Source organism: Aulonocara stuartgranti, assembly GCF_965226115.1.
Source record: "Aulonocara stuartgranti genome assembly, chromosome: 23".
NCBI lineage: Eukaryota > Metazoa > Chordata > Actinopteri > Cichliformes > Cichlidae > Aulonocara > Aulonocara stuartgranti.
The window spans coordinates 6,427,647-6,448,078 of record NC_138958.1 but is presented as its reverse complement, the minus strand read 5'-3'; the positions used below and the strand labels follow the sequence as shown (position 1 = coordinate 6,448,078).

Below are 20,432 nucleotides of genomic sequence, written 5' to 3'. Positions count from 1 at the left end.
TGACAAAAAAACATGTTAACACCATTTGAATAATTAAACAGACACAAAGACATTGCTTTCCAAGTAGGAAAATGTATTTAATAAAGATGAGCCATAGCGTCTCTTAAAGCTGAATAACATCCAGTCTTCACTGATTACAAGCAGAGAAGAAGCAATTATTATAAATACCCCCCACATCCTGACCATGTACCGTATCTGATTGTAGGAAACATCTGTGTGATCATTTCGTCTGAATCAGCTGTTGCATAAAAAATCACCAGGTAAAACAAGTAGATGGCCATTTCCACCAATAGATAATCTATCAGTACATATAAAAATAAGTCTCATAAGCAAAATAAATAGATGCACCTGCAGACAGCTTCAACCTGTCAGTATGACAGGATTTTCATACTTCAATTCTTGCTGTGTTCAAGTCTTCAAGGAAAAAAAAGAAGAAGAAGAAGAAGAAAAGCAAAACGAGTTACAAAGCAAAGGAAAGCCTGGTGCTAAAAAGTAAACTTCATGTTGTTCATTCATTCATTTTGGACAGGACAGCTTCTTTCTTGAACACATGTGTGTGATATTTGTTATTGCACAGCGATGACATCACAGTTTCTCTTCCCATACAATGAGAGATAAAGGGAAGTTGGGCCGTTTCCTTCCCCGCATTCTCCCGTTCAGTCATTACACCCCATTCTTCACCAGCTGGTGGACTCCCTCCTTATCGATCGTCAGAGTTGGTTGAAACTCTTTTCCCTTCACCAGCTCCTCAAGACCCTTGAAGTACAGACACCATCAGGACAATGTTAGTATTTTACTGAGTATTCATGGATAAGAATAACATCTGGAGTTTTATTTAGTACAACGTGTTCTTACCTCTCCCCCGTACGACACCAGTGGGGAGATCTCGCATTTGATCGGCAGGTCCGTTCCATCCTTCAGGCTGCGGTGGAAAGACAAATTCAGAGAGGATCACAGGAGAAAAACAGAAAGCGAATGAGTGACGGTCTCGTGGAAGAAGAGAAGCAATTGTAGCTGAAAAGACAGCTGCTAGGACTCCTTGACACAGCTGTTCTTCTACTGCGGCTTGTGATTAGAGGACAAAGAGAATCAGCGCTTCATCGCAACAAGTGATTAGTCCTTTGACTTGTGATAGAAGTCCGCTAGAAGAAAACAGACGAATGAAAGGAACGTTGTGCGAGACTGCCGTCACTCAACGTGTTAATTTCTAGATGATGATTACAGAGAGAAAAAATCACTAATCAGACATCAGGTGTTTCAGGTGTTTTGCTGAGCAGCTGCCTGATGGAAAAGCTGAATGACTGAGAAAGAAGCACGCCCTTTAAGAGTGTTGGAAACATTCGTGGTGCCGAAAGAGTTTGTGAAGCACATGCTCATTTAATTCTGTCTGGAAAAACAAGCGGGTGGATTTAAACTTAAAGGCAAAATAGCAAGCGATGAAGCTGACCACATAACTATTTGGTACAGAAACCAACAGGTGTGTGCTCATCTGCAGTCTAGTAACTGTCTCCCTTTACCCAGCATGCAATATATCACAGGTTGACATGATAGTAGATCATTTAACCAAGGTGCGGAAGAAGACCATGTTTTCAGGTGACTTCACTGATCCTCGATGTCATTTCCTGCATCCCGACTGACCGTAAAAAGACTGAAAGAAGGCCGCCGACTGGCAGGGCCTCTACAGACTCTTTTCCTCTCAGTGGAAATGAAGGAAAGGGATGTCAAGGATCAGAAGTAATATTACACGGTGTTAACACGTCTGAGCGAGAGGGTAAGAAAGCCAAAACCCCATCACCATGCACTCAGTACTGCAGAGGGATAATTACTTTCTCTTGCCATCATCTGTGACACTGCCTGCTGCTCCGTCTCTGGAAACATTGCACGGGACACACAGGAGCAAGACCAAGCATGAGAGAAGGGGGAGTGAGAGTGTGAAGCTAAAAGAATACGATGTCTACAAAACAAACAAAAAGTCCAGCGCATACAGTCTGTACACAAACAAAAAGGTCAGTGCATACAGTTTGTCCACCGTGTGGAAAGTGTCGAAGAGATGGGAATAACCACAAAGATCTCATTATTATGTATGTTTTTTGTAAAGTGACATGACATGCTGTAGTCACCTGGGTATGGCGGGTACACGTCTGCCGTTCTCGTCAATGAAATGTCCCCCAGCGTTGAGCACCCAGCGGTGGTGGAGGGACATCAGAGCGTGTCGGGCTGTGGTGGGTGTGTCCTTTCCGTCCTGAGTGTCTGCGTTCTTCAGCGGGGAGAACTCGTCCTCTCGGAGCACCTCATACACAACAAACGTCCTGTTACAAACACAGAGCATCCCATCAGCACACAGGCAAACCGAAGACTTGCATCACAACCGAGCAGCTCCCAGGGATTGAAAAATTAGCAGGTTAATTAGTTACTCAACAGGAAATTAAACCGCAACAAATAAAAACAAAAATGTCATTTTTCTTTCTATGCTTGGAGTGGTTTCACTGTGCTTTCAGATTGTGCGTGACTTCCATGGAGCGATATAAAAATAGCAGCCACACTAAAGATAGACCAGAGGAACACATAAAAATGCTTCTGCAGAGGACTGAAATCAGTTAAGTTTTGTTTATTTTTATGGACCAAATGGCTCTAAGACAGGTCATAAGACAACAGAGCAGGCCACATTAAAAACTGAAGACTTGGGTCAAATCCATGTCTTCAGTAGCATCAAAAATAGATTTTTCTTTACTTTAAAAATACATCTTCAAAAACTTTGAAGTAAGCTTGATATGGTGTCCTTGATTTTCCATCAGTTAACTGTTACAGGAATACTTTCATTAAATATAAAGTTCTATTAGTAGTGACGTGACTCAGAGCTGATGTCATGTAACACTAAAGGATGTGGAACCGCTCATAAACTTCCATCCCCCTGTGGAGAATTTGGCAAGCTTAGTCTGCTGGACCAGACCTTGCAGAAATGGCACGACTGGAGGGCAGAAATTAGGGCTGGAAAAAAAAAGACAGTCCTTGCACGGAAGAAAAAAATCAAGGACCAGTAGAACCAGGGCCCCAAATATATGCAAACTGGTCACCTCTCAAAAGGAGGTGGGGTTAGTATAAGGCAAGATTTAGCTAACTGGTACTGGCATGCACACGCACATTCATATTTTCTATGCCATATATGAAAAAAATGCACCGTCACTCACTTGGCAAACTGGAAAATGTCAAAGACAAACTTTTCCATTTTGATGCCGTTTGGTTTCTCTGGTTTGATTAGTTGACCCTGAGCATCCACATATGGGATCTTCTTCTGGGCCACGTGGTGCTGCAGCTGGGGCTCGTATTTCCTAATGTGAAAACGGGGAAAAAATGTCTCATTACGATGATGTAAAGCTGAAAGAATCTGAAACGTAATGATAACTGTGTTTATAGCTTTGCCTTACTGCACTATGTCTCTGAGGAAGGAGAAGCTGAAGAAATGATTGGCCACGTTTGCTGCGTTGAACATCAGACGACCATCGGCGCTCCGCTTCTCAGCAGTTGCTAGGGTGATCTCGCTGTACTCCACCACCTGGTAATGACCATCCACCTTGCAGACAACGCCTACTGCTTCTGTGGGGTTTGTTTTCTCCACCACCTGGGAAACAATGTCACAAAATGACCTTACTAAAAACCTCAGATTACTACAAAGTCAACTTAAAGTGGACTGTGCTTTTCCTTTTACTGTCACATATGTAACTGTTACTGCTGGATGCTCACATCAAAAATAAGCAAAGATTCAAATCAAAAGTTCAGCACATGTCCAAGTAATTGCTGTAACTCCAAAGCTCAGGCTTCAGACTGCTCTGAATGCTCAGCTTCAGTCAATTTTTTCTACTCTTGGTTCTGTATCATATTGATAAAAGCAGATATCCCAAACATAATATGGTCAGACACACACAATTGTTCTGTTCAAATATTTTGTCCACAAGAGACAGCCAATCATACATTTTTGGTTTAAAGCGAGGAGGAAGGGAACTAAAAAAGCTTGTTTCAGACAGAGGATGAACCGATCAACTGTATCAAAAAAAGTTATGATATTAAAAAAGGATTATTTTAACATGAATCATGCAAAGCTACTCTAGTTAAGTCAAAGAATAAAAATAAGCAACTGTAAAATGCTAATAACTCTCTACTTTAACTATTTATACAATAAAATCCCCAGATCGGTACACTTTAATTGTGCTAAATTTAGTTTTCCATATAAAAACTACAAAATATTTTCACTGTTGTCTCTTTATGAGTCAAATTATCTGTAAATTATTTAAAGTCAGAAATAGTCTAAAACTGAAATAAAATAGTAAATAAAAGTGCTATGAAGCAATCGGTGCACTCCATTTTACAACCAGTAAGTTACGAGTCTGCACTGAATGAAAAATCCTTCCCCCCTTCCTATCTGTCGGTTACTAATGACAGGGTCCTGAGGGGGGGATGGTAAACTGGTAGGGGTTTGGCAGGGGGGGTTGGTGAAGCCACATGAACTGTTAGCGGAGCTTAGTAATTTACGATGAGAGGGTGGTACCCCGCTCTGATCTGATTCTTCCATCGCTGCTCCACCCCACATCTCATAATTTCAAACAGAAGCAGGGTCTGGGTGATCTTATTACAATAATTAGTTCACTCTGCTCTATGTTAGCTGGAAAATATACATAGTGCTTCTACTTCTTAGAGGAAATCAAAAAGTAGCAGGATCCTTCAGGCACTTTTCAGCTATCCAACACACACTGAAGCACGTAATTTGTGCAAAAACAGTTAAAAAAGTGAAATCTTGACTTCATACTTTGATGTATTTGAAGTAGTATGTGGTTTGTTTAGAAATTAATTAGTAAGATCTGCCAGCAAAGCTTAGTCACACATATATCAGTCATATTTTACTGTTAAAGCTAAAAACAGAGGTCTCCTGATGGTTACACTCTTTCTGGTGTACTGGACTCTTATCGCTTAGCTCGTCAGTAGGTGTTATTTTAGAAAAATGTCCCTCTAACTATCTCTGCACCAAGGTCAGCAGGATCTTCACAGAATGAATAATGGTGAAGAATAAATGTAAAACTTTTTATCTCGAACATAGCCTCCTCAGCAGCAGATCTTGGCCAGTGAGTACTGAATTTTCACATCACCACAAACTAGATTCTGCTCAAATTCTTTTGCGAGTCTATACGTGAAAATATTATTTTATAAATCAGAACTCCTTTATGTCTTTAGTTCTGCAACATTAAGCTTCTTTGGGATTATCCTTTTATAGTAAATCACATTACTAATTAATTACTTAAACTTGTGGCACAGTGGAACAGTGGAACAGTGGTTATCACTAACACTTCACAGGACAAGAAGGCTCCAAAATATGTGGGAAAAGTGGCATCTTCACATCACACTATCAACTAAGACCATAATAGTAGGCAAAAGAAGATTCTGGGCTCATTCCTAAATTTCCTAGAAAGCTAAGTGTAGTGCAAAAGAAGATTGCAGAAGTGGATTACAACTCCACCCAGTGGTAAGTTGTGGAAGGTGCAGCTATCTGGAACCTGCCAAGTTAAACTGACCCCACCTTTCGATATATGACATCCCACACTTGTCACCCTTCGGACCTTCTAGAACAGGGTTTTCAAACATAAGGTCCAAGGGCCAGAATCGGCCTGGCTAAGACTCCAATTAGACCCCTGGGCAGCTGTGAAGAAGGGCATAAAGTTTGGACTTGGGATCATATTTTCACGAGCCCTCAGTTTTTCCTGCTGATGAAGACCTCCTCAGTGCCTGCTCACAGGGTAACACATGATTAAGTGACAGCAAATTTCCTCTGTTTCACTTTGTACTATATAGGTTTCTGTCTTTTACAGCAGGTCCACTGTATAAAAAAAGAGGTTTCTGTGAATTAACAGAAACTTTTGTTTCATAAAAAAGAAGAGTCTACACAATGAGCTACCAAAACCTTTTCGGTAATTTTACACATTTGTTTCTTACAATTTAAGCCCACAGGGTCATGTGGGCAGATTTCTTTCATTTATTTTTTTTATCATGTATGAAACTGTCATACATGATAAATGGTTGCTCAAGAAGAACGAGACTAACTGCTCAGACTGGATAAAACACTACAAACATGACTCGACTATTGGCATACATATTACCTAACTCAAATACATGCTTTAGTATTTGCATGACTCATCTGTATGTGCCATTCCTATTTAATGACTTTTAATCTTTGTGTGTGCAATCACTGATACTAAAAGGTCTGATAAAGGTCAACTTTAGATTTATGAATTCAATTCAGTGTTACTTTTATAGTGCTTCGAGGTGACTTATCAGTGTTCAGGCAACTTTAGGAGGGGAATAAAATATCTTTACTGCTTCCTCGGTTCTTTATCTTTTGTTTTGTCGTGCCTTTTTATGTGGCCTGATTTGGGTACTGATTAACATAAATGCAAAAAGAAGTCAGTTGTTTTGGTTTTGGGGGGGTAAAGTCTCAAAAACTAAAAAAAACTCGTGTATCAAATATGACTTACTCGGCTTCAAGGGGATAAGTACTACTCATGTCCAGTCTAGACCCAGTTCCACACATTCCCACAGAAAAAATATTAGTGTCACTCCCCAAATGATGGCATCAGCACCACACCACACCTTTGTTGAACCCAAAGTTTGGAATTACCGCCCTTGTCAGTAACTTTGGAAGGTGCTACCACAAGAAATTCACCAAAGATGGAGGCAGATGAGCTGCTGTGGCGACCCCTAGAGCGGGCAGCTGAAAGAAGAAGAAGAAAAAAGGAAAAAAATAGGTGGTATGACCAACCTTAGCGCCACAGTCCGCTCCCTTCTGCACACAGAAACCAACAAAGGCAGGGTCAGCCACTTTGACCAAAATGTTATCAACACAATAAACATGGATGGACTCAATCCCCCTCCTCTCCATGTCATCCAGGATACCCTGGTTCCCGAGAGCTCTGTAAAGACCCCCATTACCGTCTAGAACACAAACACAGACACATTTCTCACACACTGAGCAACACTGTGAATGAAGCATACATACACTTCTGTATATGTGTGGACATACCCGGAGCCATGGAGGGCTTTCCTTTGCTCTCCAGGATGATCTTGCAGTTGTAGTCCATGGCCGGCAGCATGCCCTGCTGAAAGAAGACCACGCTGTTCTTGTCCAAACCAAAGTAGTTATGTTTGGAGAAAAAATCCTTTGTGGATTTCATTGTCCTGCCGCTCGTCATGATGTACCTGAAGGCAACACGGAAAGAACGCAGCACTTATGCATTTTAAACAATTTAACAATTGTGCAGTGCTGCAGAAAACATCTCCATCATCTCTTACAAAAACTTAACAGCAAAGGTGATGTTAGCTTGAACCAACAGTATAATACTTAAGTTTATAGCAGACAATAAAAAGTAACAACTTGATGAAGATGTTTCTAACATATCCTTCAACTACGTTAAATCTGACACGCACAACTCTATTTCCTGCTTTTTTATCTCGATCATTCATATTTTAAAACTATAAACTGCTGGATCTCCCCTGCAGGGACTTAAAGCTTTTCCGGCAACACAGCTTCCTTGACTGAGTTTCCTTTGATTCACACAGTGACTTGACCCAGTTAATCATCATGCTAACATAATTGGGACAAACAGCTGAAGTTCACTTTACAAATAGGATAGCCCTATTTGGTTGCTCGAGCTTGTTTATTTTTCCTCAAATCAAGCTGTAGATTTAGTCGACTAAAACGCCTTAGTCATGGAAACCTCGTGTCTCACCAGGGGATACAGCACTTGGTTTTGTGCGACTGCTCAACCAGCTGTTGCAGCTTCAAGATGCGCTCAGCCTGGATCTGAAAGAGGGTTTTGTGGGACGGCAGCCCAATGTCGTACATGCCTTTGGGGTACGAGACCCCCAGCCTGGTTCCTTGGCCTCCTGCCAGCAGTAAGACTGCCACTTTATTCTTAGAGATGCACTGAAGACCTAAAGGGCAACACAGCACAACGGTCATAAATAGTAGCAGAAATGTGTCCTGTAGTTTATTTAAAACAGGGCCATGCATTTAGTGTTGTACACTGATATGATGGCACACAATGCACAGTATCTAATCTCTGCAGACCTCTTATTGCCTGGTTAGTAGATGAATAATAATAAACTTAACAAAACAGTTCTGATAACATTAATCCAAACAGTTTAGCAACATTTTATGACTGGTTCTGGAGTACTTGTGGACGTGACACATTATATGAGCTAAAATCTTACAACCCCACTCAAGATTTTACTATGGTTCAATGTACCAATAGTTTATAATGGTTCCAGTTTGTCTTACATAAACTGCAGCAACGTGACACGATATGAAACTCTCTTCCTACTGGTTGGTGCCAGGAAGCAAGTTTTATGTAGTGGGTTAATCCATAAACTTTGACACATGCCCCACACCCAGCAACACAGATTTTGTCCCAACAGATCACAATGAGCTCATGATTGAGGGTCAAGAGGGAACTCCAGTTACGTCAAGTACAAATCAACACCAGATGTTTCTGCTGCCCACCGAGATAGTCATACAGCCCCGGGAAGAATGAAAATGAGGGATTGCGCAAAACATAATGAATAATTCCAGCAACTTACTCAAATGTCAACCCTTGCCCAGAAACGCACAATGGATAGACATGGAGCTTCTGACGCAGCATGACTGGAACTTTGTAATAAGCTTTTGCAAAAGTTTTGATCTAATGGGCTGTTTTTCTGTGAGCTAACATCTGGATGTGGATACTTAAAAATATTGCCATGAGAACAACTATTCATCCAGCTGGGTTACCCATGTGATGTTTTAATCCACTTAAGCTTCCCAGTCTGATACCAGTTAAGCTTTCCTCTCTTACCTGCAGGTCATCACTGTCAAGATTTCATTGTGTTAAACGTGCTTGCGGTAACTAGGCGAATCTTGTTTAACAAGTGATAATAGCTTACATATTCTCATTAAAATAAAATACTCCCAATTCTAATGCTTTATGTTTCCTTAAAACACTCAGTATACCGAGTAAGTACAGTTTAAAGGTCAAAAGCAGTAAATAGGTGAGAATATACTTCACCTGTCAGCTCCCAGTCTTTGACGCTCTCCCTGTCTCTCGTCACACTTCCCAGCACCTCCCTGGGCACGGGCTCCATGCGGCAGTCCATCTTCCCTTGTTTGCTGCTGTTAGATGTCTGCATGGCATTCTTGAAGAATCCGTTGATCTCCTGAAAGTCCATACCCTCCAATTCTTGGGTCAACTCGGCCTGCTCTTCAGGGCTCAGCTCGTTCCAGAACTGCAGGAGGTGAGACTGGCCGGCGTCAGCCAGTTTCTGCCTGAGTGTGCTGATGTTTGGGTCCATGATCACCTGTGCTTTTAATTAACTGTGGGAAAAAAGATTATTTTATTTAAAAAGAACTGAAAAACATGCCCCAGGTCTTGTGTTGTTTTTGTATAAGCCGGTGGCCTTTATGTAAATATAAAAAAATAGATGATAAGAGAAAGGTCGCACTACAATATCCAAACATTTGCAGGGTTTTTCCCACATATAGATATGGCCTTCTGCAAGGACCTTTTAAAAAATACTTGTAGCTTTTTTTAACAGTGTGGTTTAATTTACTCACCTTTAAATAATTTTTTTAAGTAAAATGGGTAAAAAAAAATTACAGAAAAAATCTGTTATATAAGGTAACATAGACTCTTTCCTATAGTTTCATGTGGACCAATCATATTTCTTAGTACAGTCACTACTAAAAGCTCATTTTGAGCACCCAAGAAACTGTATGTGTATATAAAAACAAATTTTAGGAGTAAAAAAATAATTGATGACATAGCCAATGTCCTTAAAGTGACTGAAGATCTTCTGATGGAAGGTGGAAACATGATAAGAGTATTTAATAGCCCTGTGCTAGTTGTAGTGTAGGTAAAACAAGCACTGCTGGAATGTTTATCCTATTTGTTTAAATCCACACCCACTTTTACCAGGAAGTCGTCACAACACTATAGAATAAGGTCGAGGATAGTTTCATTTATACCACAGTGTGAATACTGACTCTTTCATACCCATTATGTTTGCTTATTATGATTGATAATTACAACAGTACAATAATAGCTGTGTAACAACGCGATATTATGATGTTTTCTAAGAGGGTTTACACCAAAGAAATCTCCTCTGTAAGTGAGCTTTTCAATGGGATGCTGACGACTAACACCACAGCCACACAACCTGAATTATCTACAGCTGTAATACACAATACTCATATATCACTTTTAGTTAAAGTGTTTATAAAACTTTTAAACTTCACATCTCCAACATGACTGTGACGGTGAGCCTGTAAAGAGGTAGCAGGGACTGCTGTGTTGACTCGGAGCACAGATAAATCCAGTGTTAGCACAATGTAATAACACGGACTGTTGCTAAGAAGCGCATAGAGTTAGTGAACCTCATTTTCAGTCACTGTATAAGATAGTTAGCCGCGGTCTGCGCATCAGTCAAGCTACAGCCGGGCACATGTTAGCAAATATCCGCCCGACTGAGGAGCGGGAAACCGCTCAGGTTGCTGCACACACAGCAGATAGAAGTAAATCAAATATTTAACTCTTACCTCTCACAAAGACTCCTCTCCGGTGTAAGATCATTAATGCCAATCGATGACTATTCGCTCGCACTGGTCACTATTCGCCTCCCTCCCGGAATACACCTCCTGCTACGTCACATTTGACGTGGCAGGAGGTGTGCATGTGTAATCAAGTCAGTGATGCGTTCAAGTGCCACCTGTAAATTTAATCACTCTATGCTAGGAGTGTGTGTGTCTGATTTTGTGCCAAAAACTGTTTTCTATCTGTGTAATATATTTGCTTATATGGTTAAATAGACTGCAGTCAATAGGATTTCTGAAAAGGTTATATATAAAGTAAAGACATGGTCTGTTTTGCAAGAACCTTTCTTGATTCTACCTATTTGATAATCACAGCAGTCTGTTCTGGCCACTTAAAATATCTTGAGATAACCATTTTCTGCCATTTGTGCTGCCCCCTTGGGCACATCTTTCTTAAAAATACATTTTTGACGTCAATTTCCCTTTTTACCAGAATAAATGAAGGATATATATACAAGTCCCCTTGCCAAAAACTGATCACAGCTTTTATTTTGTCTTGAAATCATGTTTGAGAAACATGTCTGAAATTTTCTTGTCAGATTGTATTGCAACAAGTCATGAACAGCTAATAGTTGTTTTTTTTTTTTGCACCACACCATCAAAAACTCTTAACACCTCTGGACAGCTTTGGAAAATGTGAAGGAAAAATGAACGACTAACTGTATTTTTGGAAATTCTATTTATATAAATTTTATGGCTTCGCCTACTGAGCCCAAAGAGATATTTTGACAGTTTCTTTGATTACTTTAATAAAGAGATGAAAATGCACTTCTTTTTCTGATATATCTGTATTTGCCGACATGCCGAATCATGCAAGCTTTATGTTATACTATTTGTCATCACTTTTTCGTATTTGTACTTGTTCTTAACAGTCTTTGATAGTCTAAAGCAGCTTTATGAATGTAATCAAAGGTAAATCATCAGACAGGTAGAGACAGAGCAGTCAGCTTCAATGAACCAGCTAATGTACATATCTCCACTTAAACTAAAAAGAATAAAAACACAAATTATTGTTTTTCATTTGTGTGTTGTAAACTCGTTTACTAATCTCTTTTAATTTGTTTTTCCTTTTGTTCTTTCATTACTGTTCACACTGATATTAGTCTAACATTGATACAGCTCATTATGTTTGCCATAGTAGTAACTGGTTTACAGTTTTACCTAATAAGTAAAAGATCACTGGTTCGAGCTCAGGAAGAGACACAAAACATTTTTTGCATTGCATTGGGCCAACCACTTTGTGAATTAGGGAACAGCTAAAATTAGCTTTTAGTAACTTAATGTGATGTGTTTCCAGAATGTGATAGCATAATATGTGTGTGTGTGTGTGAGCCAGTCAATACTCGGGTAATTTCAGCAAACATGTAAGTACATGTAATCAAACAAACAAACAAACAAACAAAAAGGTCAAATAATAAAAAATAAAGTTGTCTTATAAAACACGAACAACTGATCTGGTTGGACTTTCAGTTCTGAGTTCAACCACGAGGGGGCGACCGTCTCTCGTGATGAGGCGGAAGCAGTTTGTTCTCATTTGAAACAATTTTGTTGTGGTCCTCCTCTTCCTCGCTAAAACCAGGCTGGGTGCTGCCCATCTGTTTGTTTTTTCCTGGTAGTCAGATTTTTGTGCAGCTACAGAAAATGAAGAAGTTTTTCGATGACTTTAAGAAAGACATCAAATTTAAATCCGCGGGACCCGGGAAGAAACTAACGGAAGACACCAGGCAAATAACAAACTTTTCTTTTCTCAGCTGCTACAGCGCTAAGCAGAGCTAGCCGCACAGATAGCTATTTAACATTGGCTAAACGGACTTATCTCATAGCTGACAGCTGATCAGTAATGACTACCGCTTTTCCGTCTCCCCATGTATTGAAGCTAACCACAACAGTGCTAATTTGTGTGTGTTTTTCTCACGGGTGTTTGTCAAACGGCTAACTGTTATATATTCTTGAGCACGGCGGGGGGCGACTGTATAATTTCATGGTGACCTGACTAACAGTTAATCCCTGCACAAGCTTGTTTAGTTAAAGAACTAAGCAAACCTGCTTCTCAACAGGAAGCAGAGCTGTTGTGATTCTGACGTGTTTGTACTGTTGTCGTTGCTACTTAGCTTAGCACTGTCTTTTCTTCTTCCTACTGTGAAGCCACAACACGTCTCCTCTTATAGTCCTGTTTCTCTCCTAATAACCCTACAGTGCCAAGCCTGAGGTGGGGCAGGGCAGATCCAGTGTCAAGCACGATCGCCATGCCCCCAGTGAAGGAGCCCAGAGGGCTGGAGCTGCAGCCTTGGCCAGGATTGAACAGCATCAGAAGCCGAAGGTTCACACCTCCCAGGACGCCATTAGGACCCAGGGTGAGACATGCAGCCCTGTTATTACACCAGGTGGTGTCTATCAAACACAGATGAACGTCAGCCTCCTCGTTTCAGTTGTGGGTATTAGGATAATTCAGTTGTGGGTATTAAAACATGTTTTGGACTGTGAAGCACTCTACGGATTATTATAGTTGATCTGTTTAAAAAAAAACATATCTTCTAAATTTGTTGTCTGCTACTGTACACTATATCCAGTGTATGAAAGATCAGCCACCAAAAACGTTTATTACCTCTGAAAAACCACATAATCATAGAAGTCACCCACCCATTCATTTTCTGCTGTTTAACTGAGGCCAGTTAGTGAGGGCTGCAGCCTAAGCAGAGAAGCCCAGACCTTTCTCCCCCCTCAGATATTTCAATTCCTCCACTTGAGGTAGCAACTCGTCCCTGAACCAAAAAAGTATTTATTTAAAAAAAAAAAATCATTGTTTTTGTATTCATGGGAAGATTTGCATCAAGTATATAATCTTTATGTTTATATTAAGATGCTGATCCTGTCAATGGGAAGTAGATATGATTAGATACTGTTTTAAACTGATAAAGCAAACGGCAAAGATTTTTATTTTGAGGTAATATTTTTGGTTAAAAAAATTATTTATTAACTGTTAAAAAATATTCTGGTTATAACAGTTGTTTTCTACACGTGCTTGCAGTAAAAAGAGAACTTGAGGCCGAGGCAGCTGCACTTGCTGAAAAAGAAAAGGCAGCTGCAGCAGAGGTAAGTGTTGCATAAACCAGAATTGTGACACAATTTTCATGCTAATTTTGGTTCACATCGACTGTGGTTAACTTCTTAAAATATTTCAATTTTTTCTTTCACTTTGAAGAAGACAGTACTCCTGATAAGCTGTTTTCATGACTGATTAAAGTAAATATTCCTGTTTATACACAGCCTATCATACAGTGTCCAGTGTTGAAAAGGGCAGCATAGGTGCAGACAGCTGTTCATCTCAATGTCAGTTTCATAAAAGTAGGTGTCCTTCTCCAGCCAGACAGTGGGCTTTTGTTTTAATCTTCCCTTATTTACCTTAAATCTGTTCAGTACTAAAATTCTTTTATCACAATCCTAGTGGTTTTCTTTAGTTGAAAAGCCAGAACTTTCTTTTTTTATATGAAAAAAAAACCCCTATATGCTTGTTGAAACCTGAATTATACATGTCCTTACTGGAAAATACGTCAGTGGTTGTGAGGCCTAATTCAGAATATCAGAAAAGGAGCCGCCTAGTTATGTGAGCTGTATTAAATTCAGAGTAATAGCGGTGGCCTGTTAGTGTGGATGAAAATTTCATCACTGAATCTAACAACACTGATTGACATTTTCCTCCCAGGGCTCCAAAGTGCCAGTGAAAGATCCCACCCTTCTCTCAGTATCAGGCGTCTATTTCATCTGTCCACTAACTGGAGCCACATTAACCAAGAGTGAGAGGGAAATACACATTAAAGAGGCCATTTTAATGGTATGTCTGAGGATGTTGGTTCAGTTATAACGTGTGTGCAGTCAGACTGAATGCTTATCTAATCGGTGCTTTTGATAAACATGCAATTTTTCCCTGCAGCGGTTTGAGGAAGATGCAGTCGAGGCGTCTGTTATGATGATGCACACATTTAACAAAGACAGAGAGAAAGTGAAGGCTGCTGTGGACATCATAAGCAAGTAAGACGCTGATGGTGATGTTAATTACATATGTAAATGTTTTATGCTGTTGTCACAGATTTTGAATATCTGTTCTAGACATCAAAGTTTTTTTTTTTGTTGTCATTGTTTTGTTTCCAGATATGTTGAAAATATATGCAAGAACCCCACAGAAGAGAAATACAGGAAAATTAAACTCAGCAACAAAGTGTTCCAGGTGTGTAACGTTCCTGGATCAAGACTAACTATTTGTAGCAGACTTTATGGGATTTCTATAAGAAAACAAGATAATTTTGCATGTCTTATAAGATTCCTTGTGTTATTTCAGGAGAAAGTAAAGTCTGTGGAGGGCAGCAGGGAGTTCCTGCAGGCTCTGGGCTTTACAAGTGTGATGCTTCCCATAGAGGGCCAAGGTAAATGAATAGTGATATTTATGAGCAGTATGTGTCTGCTCACCTGCCAGTGATTTTCATTTATGCATCATTCAGTCTTTACATTGTTTTAACGCGTGCCCACCTTTCACGGAGATCAGAGGAGGAAGAGGAGTTCCTGGTTTTGCCAGAGCAGAGCCCCGATGCGCTGGAGCTGATGAAGGAGAGGAGGGATCGTCTTCAGAGAGGCGAGCCGGTCAGAGCGCAGCTGGACAGGCAGCCTCAAGCTTTCAGGCAGTCTCCTAACGCTCAACGCTTTGAGCTGCCGCCAGAGTTCTACAACCTGACAGCGGAGGAGCTCAAAAGGGAGCAACAGCAGAGGTATAGACTCACTTTCAATCCAAAAAATGGATCTAATTCAAGTCAGCTATAAATTCTAGTTAGGTGGTAGTGAAATGTTGTCTCTCTTTTCTTTAATGAATTGTCTGTGCAGTCAGATCAGTTACTTGATTTCACTCGCTGTGGTAGCAGTTCCAGTGAAATGGAGTAAAGATCAATATTTGGCTCATAGGATTTGCAATTTGTCTGTGACAGTGTGGTTAGAGAAACTTCATCCCTGTTTGAATTTATCCTACAAGACTGCTGTAAAAGAACCACAAGTAACAGTTTGCCCCTAAATATGCTGGTGATCAAACTAGGTTTTGGTTATATTTGTTCCACATGGTTTCCAAGTTTGAGTAACCAAGTAAAGAAGATTCAGAGGAGACAGTGACAGTCTCCTGGATGTGTGCAGTAGACAGTGACCCCTCGATGGATCATTAGTTCTCATAACTTTGCAACATGATGTAAAGCAACAGATCCTTTAGGTCTTGTAAATTCTGAGGTGGGTCCTCTTTGGATCGGACTTATTTGTCCAGCACATTCCACAGATGCTCGATTAGACTGAGACATGGGGGCAAGAGGGCGCAGCCATCAGGGAATACTGTTTCCATGAAAGGGTGTACAACTAACACCTCTTTTTTTTTTTTTTTTTTAAACGACTGCAGCATTGAAATTATGATTTATTTATTTTTTAACTCTTAGTTGTCCTGGGTTGTATGGCAGTATTTGACTCTAGGTTTCCACTATTAACTGCACACCCAAGAATAATGGATTATTTAATGCTGATGTTCTTTTTATAGCCTCTGGGTGTGTCATGTGCCTCTAGCCAGAAAAGTTTCCCTGGTTTACTAGTGTTTGTCTATCAGCGAATGAGTCCCTTGTGTGTTTCACAGGAGTGAGTTAGTAGAGAAGAGTGCCATGCTGCGCACTAAAGCCATGAGGGAGAAAGAGGAACAGAGGGAGAGGAGGAAATACAACTACACCCTGCTCAGGGTGAGACTACCTGATGGGAACCTGCTACAAGGTGAAGCCACAATTTAAAATGTACTTCAAGATTAAATCAATTGAGTAAACCAAAAGCATTTTACTCTGAAAAATCCTACACATTGTAGTTTTGTGGGCATTGTTGACACAACTGCTCATGATTTGTGACCCTCTCAGGAACATTTTATGCCTGGGACCGGATGCCTGTGCTGTTTTCCTTCATGCGGGAGTCTCTGGTGGACGGTTGGCAGCCCTTTGAACTGATTGCTCCTGGAGGTCAAAAACTACAAGAATCTGAAGACATTGCTCTCGCAGAGTGCAACTTGGTGGGTTGAAATCAGAATCTACTTGGCAAACTGGCCTGTGGATTAATTTTTTTGTCAGTCCCATTGTTGCCCTAAAATGTAACACTGTATTTAGTATTTCTTTCTGATGAATGTGGGCACTGGGAGAATGAAAACAAACTTCAATGTTAAAACCCACAGCACAGAGCAGGGGTTTTAATTCAGGTTTTAGTTTGTGGCAAATTTTTAGAACAGAGAGTGAATGTTTGAGGTCGTTTTTAGTCAGGTAATATTGATGTTGAGGTAAAGTGTCACATTTACATTTGAACTACTAATTTTCTCCCTTTTAAACGAAAAATAATCTGTATTGTACTGACTTCCCTTATATTTTAGGTCCCTGCTGCGCTGCTCACGTTTGCCTGGGATGCAGCTGTGCAGGCTGATATTGCAGCTGCAGGTGGAAAGAGCCCCACTCTCCTCAAACCGGAACTGCTGGAAAACATTCGGAGCCTGAGCTGAGCAAGAGTACTCTCTCCCGAACCCTCCCCTCTACCTTCCTCTTTCCTCTCACACTACTGGGGTGAATTCAGCCCTTTACTAGTGACACATTTATTTTTGCAAACACTAACCTAAGTCGGTAGCAGTGATAGATTAGGGGCAATGTTACCCTAATATATTTGTTGGGCTGAGCATAATCTCCCCATGGGGATGAGGTCACAACACAGCCTGCTTCAGCAGGACATGTTGAAGGAAGCACTGCTGACAGATGGAAGGAGAAAGCAAGAGCACATGCTTGTTTTGGGGGGTTTTGCATCCTGATTGTACATGCTGTGTAGTAAACAGACTCTGCAGCTGCAGTCTTTCCTGTTCTACCCAAGTCAGTCAGGTAGAGTTTTCAAAGCATGTTGAGACCCTGTTTTAACTGTGTCACCACTCCCTCCCCTTTAGAAAAAAAATAAATGGCAAAGACCGTTCAAGATACAATTGTTGAATCACGTTAAGTATCTCAGCTCCTTCAGCGGCTCCTGTGATTTTTTTTTTTTTTTTTTTTTTTTTTGTAAGGCTGCTGGGTGTCAATGCACTGGCTTTACTTCAGACTTGAAATGCTCTGTGCTTTGTTCGAGATTAGCTCAGTGTAGTCTGTTAACTGATTTGATGTGATACGAGTCTGGCTTTATTGCTGAAAACATACATAAGCTTCTGTTGCCCTTTTGTCCTCTGCTCCGGAGCGGCCTTGGGCTCCTTGGTGTTACAACACAGACTGTCTTTTGTTGTTGCTTCAGTATGAGCATGAGCCTAAATCAGAATTCATAAATCAAAATTTTTATTTTGGATAATTTTGAAATTTATGTTGAGACAAAACAGAGGGGTAACTTAAAAATAATTAAAAGATGAGGCCCATATATATATAGTTTTATAATTGTGTCAGCCATGTGGTGACAATGTGAAGGCAATTCTAGTACTGGAATCAACTATTTTGTAAGTTTGTAACAATGAAGGATATTTTGGGGAGTAGGGAGGGGCCTAAACACCTCTACTATTACATTGTTCACACTTAAATGATTAATGTTTGAATTTTATGTTGAAGCTTTGTGTAACCAACTCCACCCTGGCATGGAGATAGCCAAATTTCTGGCAGCATGGATTTCTGTTGTATTGAAAATGGTGGTTAATTATTTTTTGTATTTGTTTGCATCAAACACTTATTTTTCTCCACATAAAAAGGGTCCGAGTACATGAAAACGCCTCAAAACACCAACTGTCCGAACTGAATCCAGTGACAACTCAAGTTGCAAAAGAGACTGAAGTTTCAAAGTTTATTCAAGCTGCATACGTTTATTTTGTTTGTGGTTTTGCTGTACATGAGCATTTACCAAGTAGAACTTTAAAACCTAATTACTTTCTCCTTGTAGTGGTTGGTTAAATGACAACAGCCTACCTCTTACCATTTCCATGCATCACAAGGGAAATGTACACAATTATGTAACATCAGTCTAAGGTTAGGGGTTACTGTCTTTTCCCCTCTTATGTTGCTAATAATGGTCAGTTGCACACTGAACACACAAATTAGAACTGGGTGATGGGGAAACAAACTGATGTCCACTATTTCATTCACAGCCCAGGTTGAATCAGCCAAAAGAAACCTTTCTGCAGTCTAACGCTTGTCCACAGGTATTGCATAAAAGGGATGTAGATCTTTCATTAGCACCATAACAGTATGAAATAATTAAGTGAGCAGTTGTGATCTGTCCAGATGTTTCCTTCCGAGTGGTGTTCTGTTGCTTTTTAAGCTGCCTGTAATAACGATCGCTTGCAAAGCCTCTTAACTTTTAACAAACAGAAGTCTGTTTAAAAAAAATAAATAAAAGTTGTCTTTGGAATAAGAAATGTTTTCTATTCCTGTGTTGGACATGTATTTATTTGCAAAGCCTTCATAATATGTGCAACATCTTGATGTGCTGATACCTTAAATGTGAAATTAGTTTAGCAGCCAGCCATTTACTGCTCTCAGATTTGGACCCTATAAAGTCAAGTGTATGATATTTAATGCATTATTGCAGATTATTTTCCCTATGAAAAAAATAAATTGCAAAAAGAAAAGAACCGGTTATAACAAATATGATACAACTTAAAATTCATATATGCAGACAGTTCAATAATCACTCCATTTTCATAAAATTATAATTTTCTGGCAATTATTTTATGGTTCTGGCTTTAAAGGGTTAATTGGATGAAATACAAAGTGTCTTTAACCAGACTACATCATCTTTTAATGGATGTGTTGGTGGGAGTTTCCCTCCTCTCAACTGGTAAACCATGTTAGTGCCCCAGTTTTGTTTTTTTAACTAAATAACAGCAAAATAAGTCAAAAACAGGTTACCATCTTTAAACCAAATTAGAGCTGCTAATACTCCTCAGCCCCCCTAGCCAGCTGTAACCAGGTAGATGGTTTCCTCTCCCTGAGCCTGCTTTTGGGGTCTCTTCCAGTTAAAACTGAGTTTTTCCCTCCCACTGTCACCAAGTGCTGTCTGTGTGGCTTAGTCTGATTGGTGTTCTATCCCTTATCATATACATTCAAATTGGCTAAGGTGAACTGCAGTATCAGTATTCAGATGTTGCTCTAAGTAGTTTAGAAACAGCTGCTTTACGTGATTTTTCAGCACAAACATCTGTACCGTGTACCAAGAATGATCTGAAAAAGAAAATATCCAGTGCGCAGCAAATGTGTTGATGTGATGTCAGAGAATGGCCTGATTGTTCAAATAGCGACTCGTTACAACCAAGATATGCGCAAGAGCATTTCTGAATACACGTCTAACCTTGAAGCAGATGGCTCTCTGGGTATAACTCAAGTCAGCTAACAACAGAACTGATGCTACAGTTCGCACACCAAAATGATCAGAAGATTGGAAAAAACTGTTGCCTGGTCTGATGAGTGAATTTCTGGTGCAACATTCAGAGGGTAGAGTCAGAATTTGGCGTAAACATCAATATTACTCCTGACTATGTTTATTCCTTTGTGACAACAGTGTATAACAGTGATGACTGTTTCCAGCAGGATAAAGCCACGTGAGCCTAAATCACCTGGCATTGGTTTCTTAAACATGACAGTTTACTGATGTTGTGTAACAAAAGATTTAGGTAACACATGTGCATCATTAATATATTACTTATCAACTGTCAAACTTAATTGCCCATTGTGGGACAAATATTTTCTGAATTTAGTTCCATGTAACAACT

General features: G+C 40.0%; 2 protein-coding genes across 3 annotated transcripts; one reads left to right on the top strand and one right to left on the bottom strand.

The window, feature by feature from the left end:
• Nucleotides 1-52: 52 nt before the first annotated feature.
• On the bottom strand, nt 53-10,740 carry uap1 (UDP-N-acetylglucosamine pyrophosphorylase 1). 2 transcript variants are annotated; one of them, XM_082523703.1, is made up of 11 exons: nt 10,610-10,740; nt 9,084-9,388; nt 7,770-7,974; nt 7,064-7,239; nt 6,803-6,975; nt 3,426-3,619; nt 3,189-3,329; nt 2,121-2,309; nt 1,827-1,868; nt 856-922; nt 53-756 (listed from the first exon to the last, which is right to left on the bottom strand). In XM_082523703.1, exons 2-11 carry the CDS (start codon nt 9,364-9,366, stop codon nt 664-666), a joined length of 1,563 nt encoding a protein of 520 aa, XP_082379829.1. In that variant the 5' UTR covers nt 9,367-9,388; nt 10,610-10,740; the 3' UTR covers nt 53-663. The 2 variants fall into 2 exon arrangements, with proteins under 2 accessions (XP_082379829.1, XP_082379830.1); XM_082523704.1 differs by lacking the exon at nt 1,827-1,868 and having other exon boundaries at nt 10,610-10,739.
• A 1,431-nt stretch (nt 10,741-12,171) lies between these two features.
• ubxn6 (UBX domain protein 6) lies at nt 12,172-19,079 on the top strand. Its single transcript, XM_082522982.1, has 11 exons — nt 12,172-12,387; nt 12,860-13,017; nt 13,692-13,756; nt 14,367-14,495; nt 14,595-14,692; nt 14,813-14,888; nt 15,000-15,084; nt 15,204-15,423; nt 16,317-16,447; nt 16,585-16,733; nt 17,085-19,079. The coding sequence occupies exons 1-11, from the start codon at nt 12,305-12,307 to the stop codon at nt 17,208-17,210; spliced, it is 1,320 nt and encodes a 439-aa protein (XP_082379108.1). The 5' UTR covers nt 12,172-12,304; the 3' UTR covers nt 17,211-19,079.
• The last annotated feature ends 1,353 nt before the right edge of the window (nt 19,080-20,432 follow it).

Coding starts and splice junctions, on each gene's coding strand:
- uap1 (XM_082523703.1), bottom strand. CDS start 9,366: ATGGACCCAAACATCAGCACACTCAGGCAGAAACTGGCTGACGCCGGC. Junction 6,976..7,063: donor AAAGCCCTCCATGGCTCCGG/GTATGTCCACAC, acceptor TTTGTGTTCTAG/ACGGTAATGGGGGTCTTTAC. Junction 757..855: donor TGGTGTCGTACGGGGGAGAG/GTAAGAACACGT, acceptor CTGTACTTCAAG/GGTCTTGAGGAGCTGGTGAA.
- ubxn6 (XM_082522982.1), top strand. CDS start 12,305: ATGAAGAAGTTTTTCGATGACTTTAAGAAAGACATCAAATTTAAATCC. Junction 13,018..13,691: donor GGACGCCATTAGGACCCAGG/GTGAGACATGCA, acceptor ACGTGCTTGCAG/TAAAAAGAGAACTTGAGGCC. Junction 15,424..16,316: donor AAAAGGGAGCAACAGCAGAG/GTATAGACTCAC, acceptor TGTGTTTCACAG/GAGTGAGTTAGTAGAGAAGA.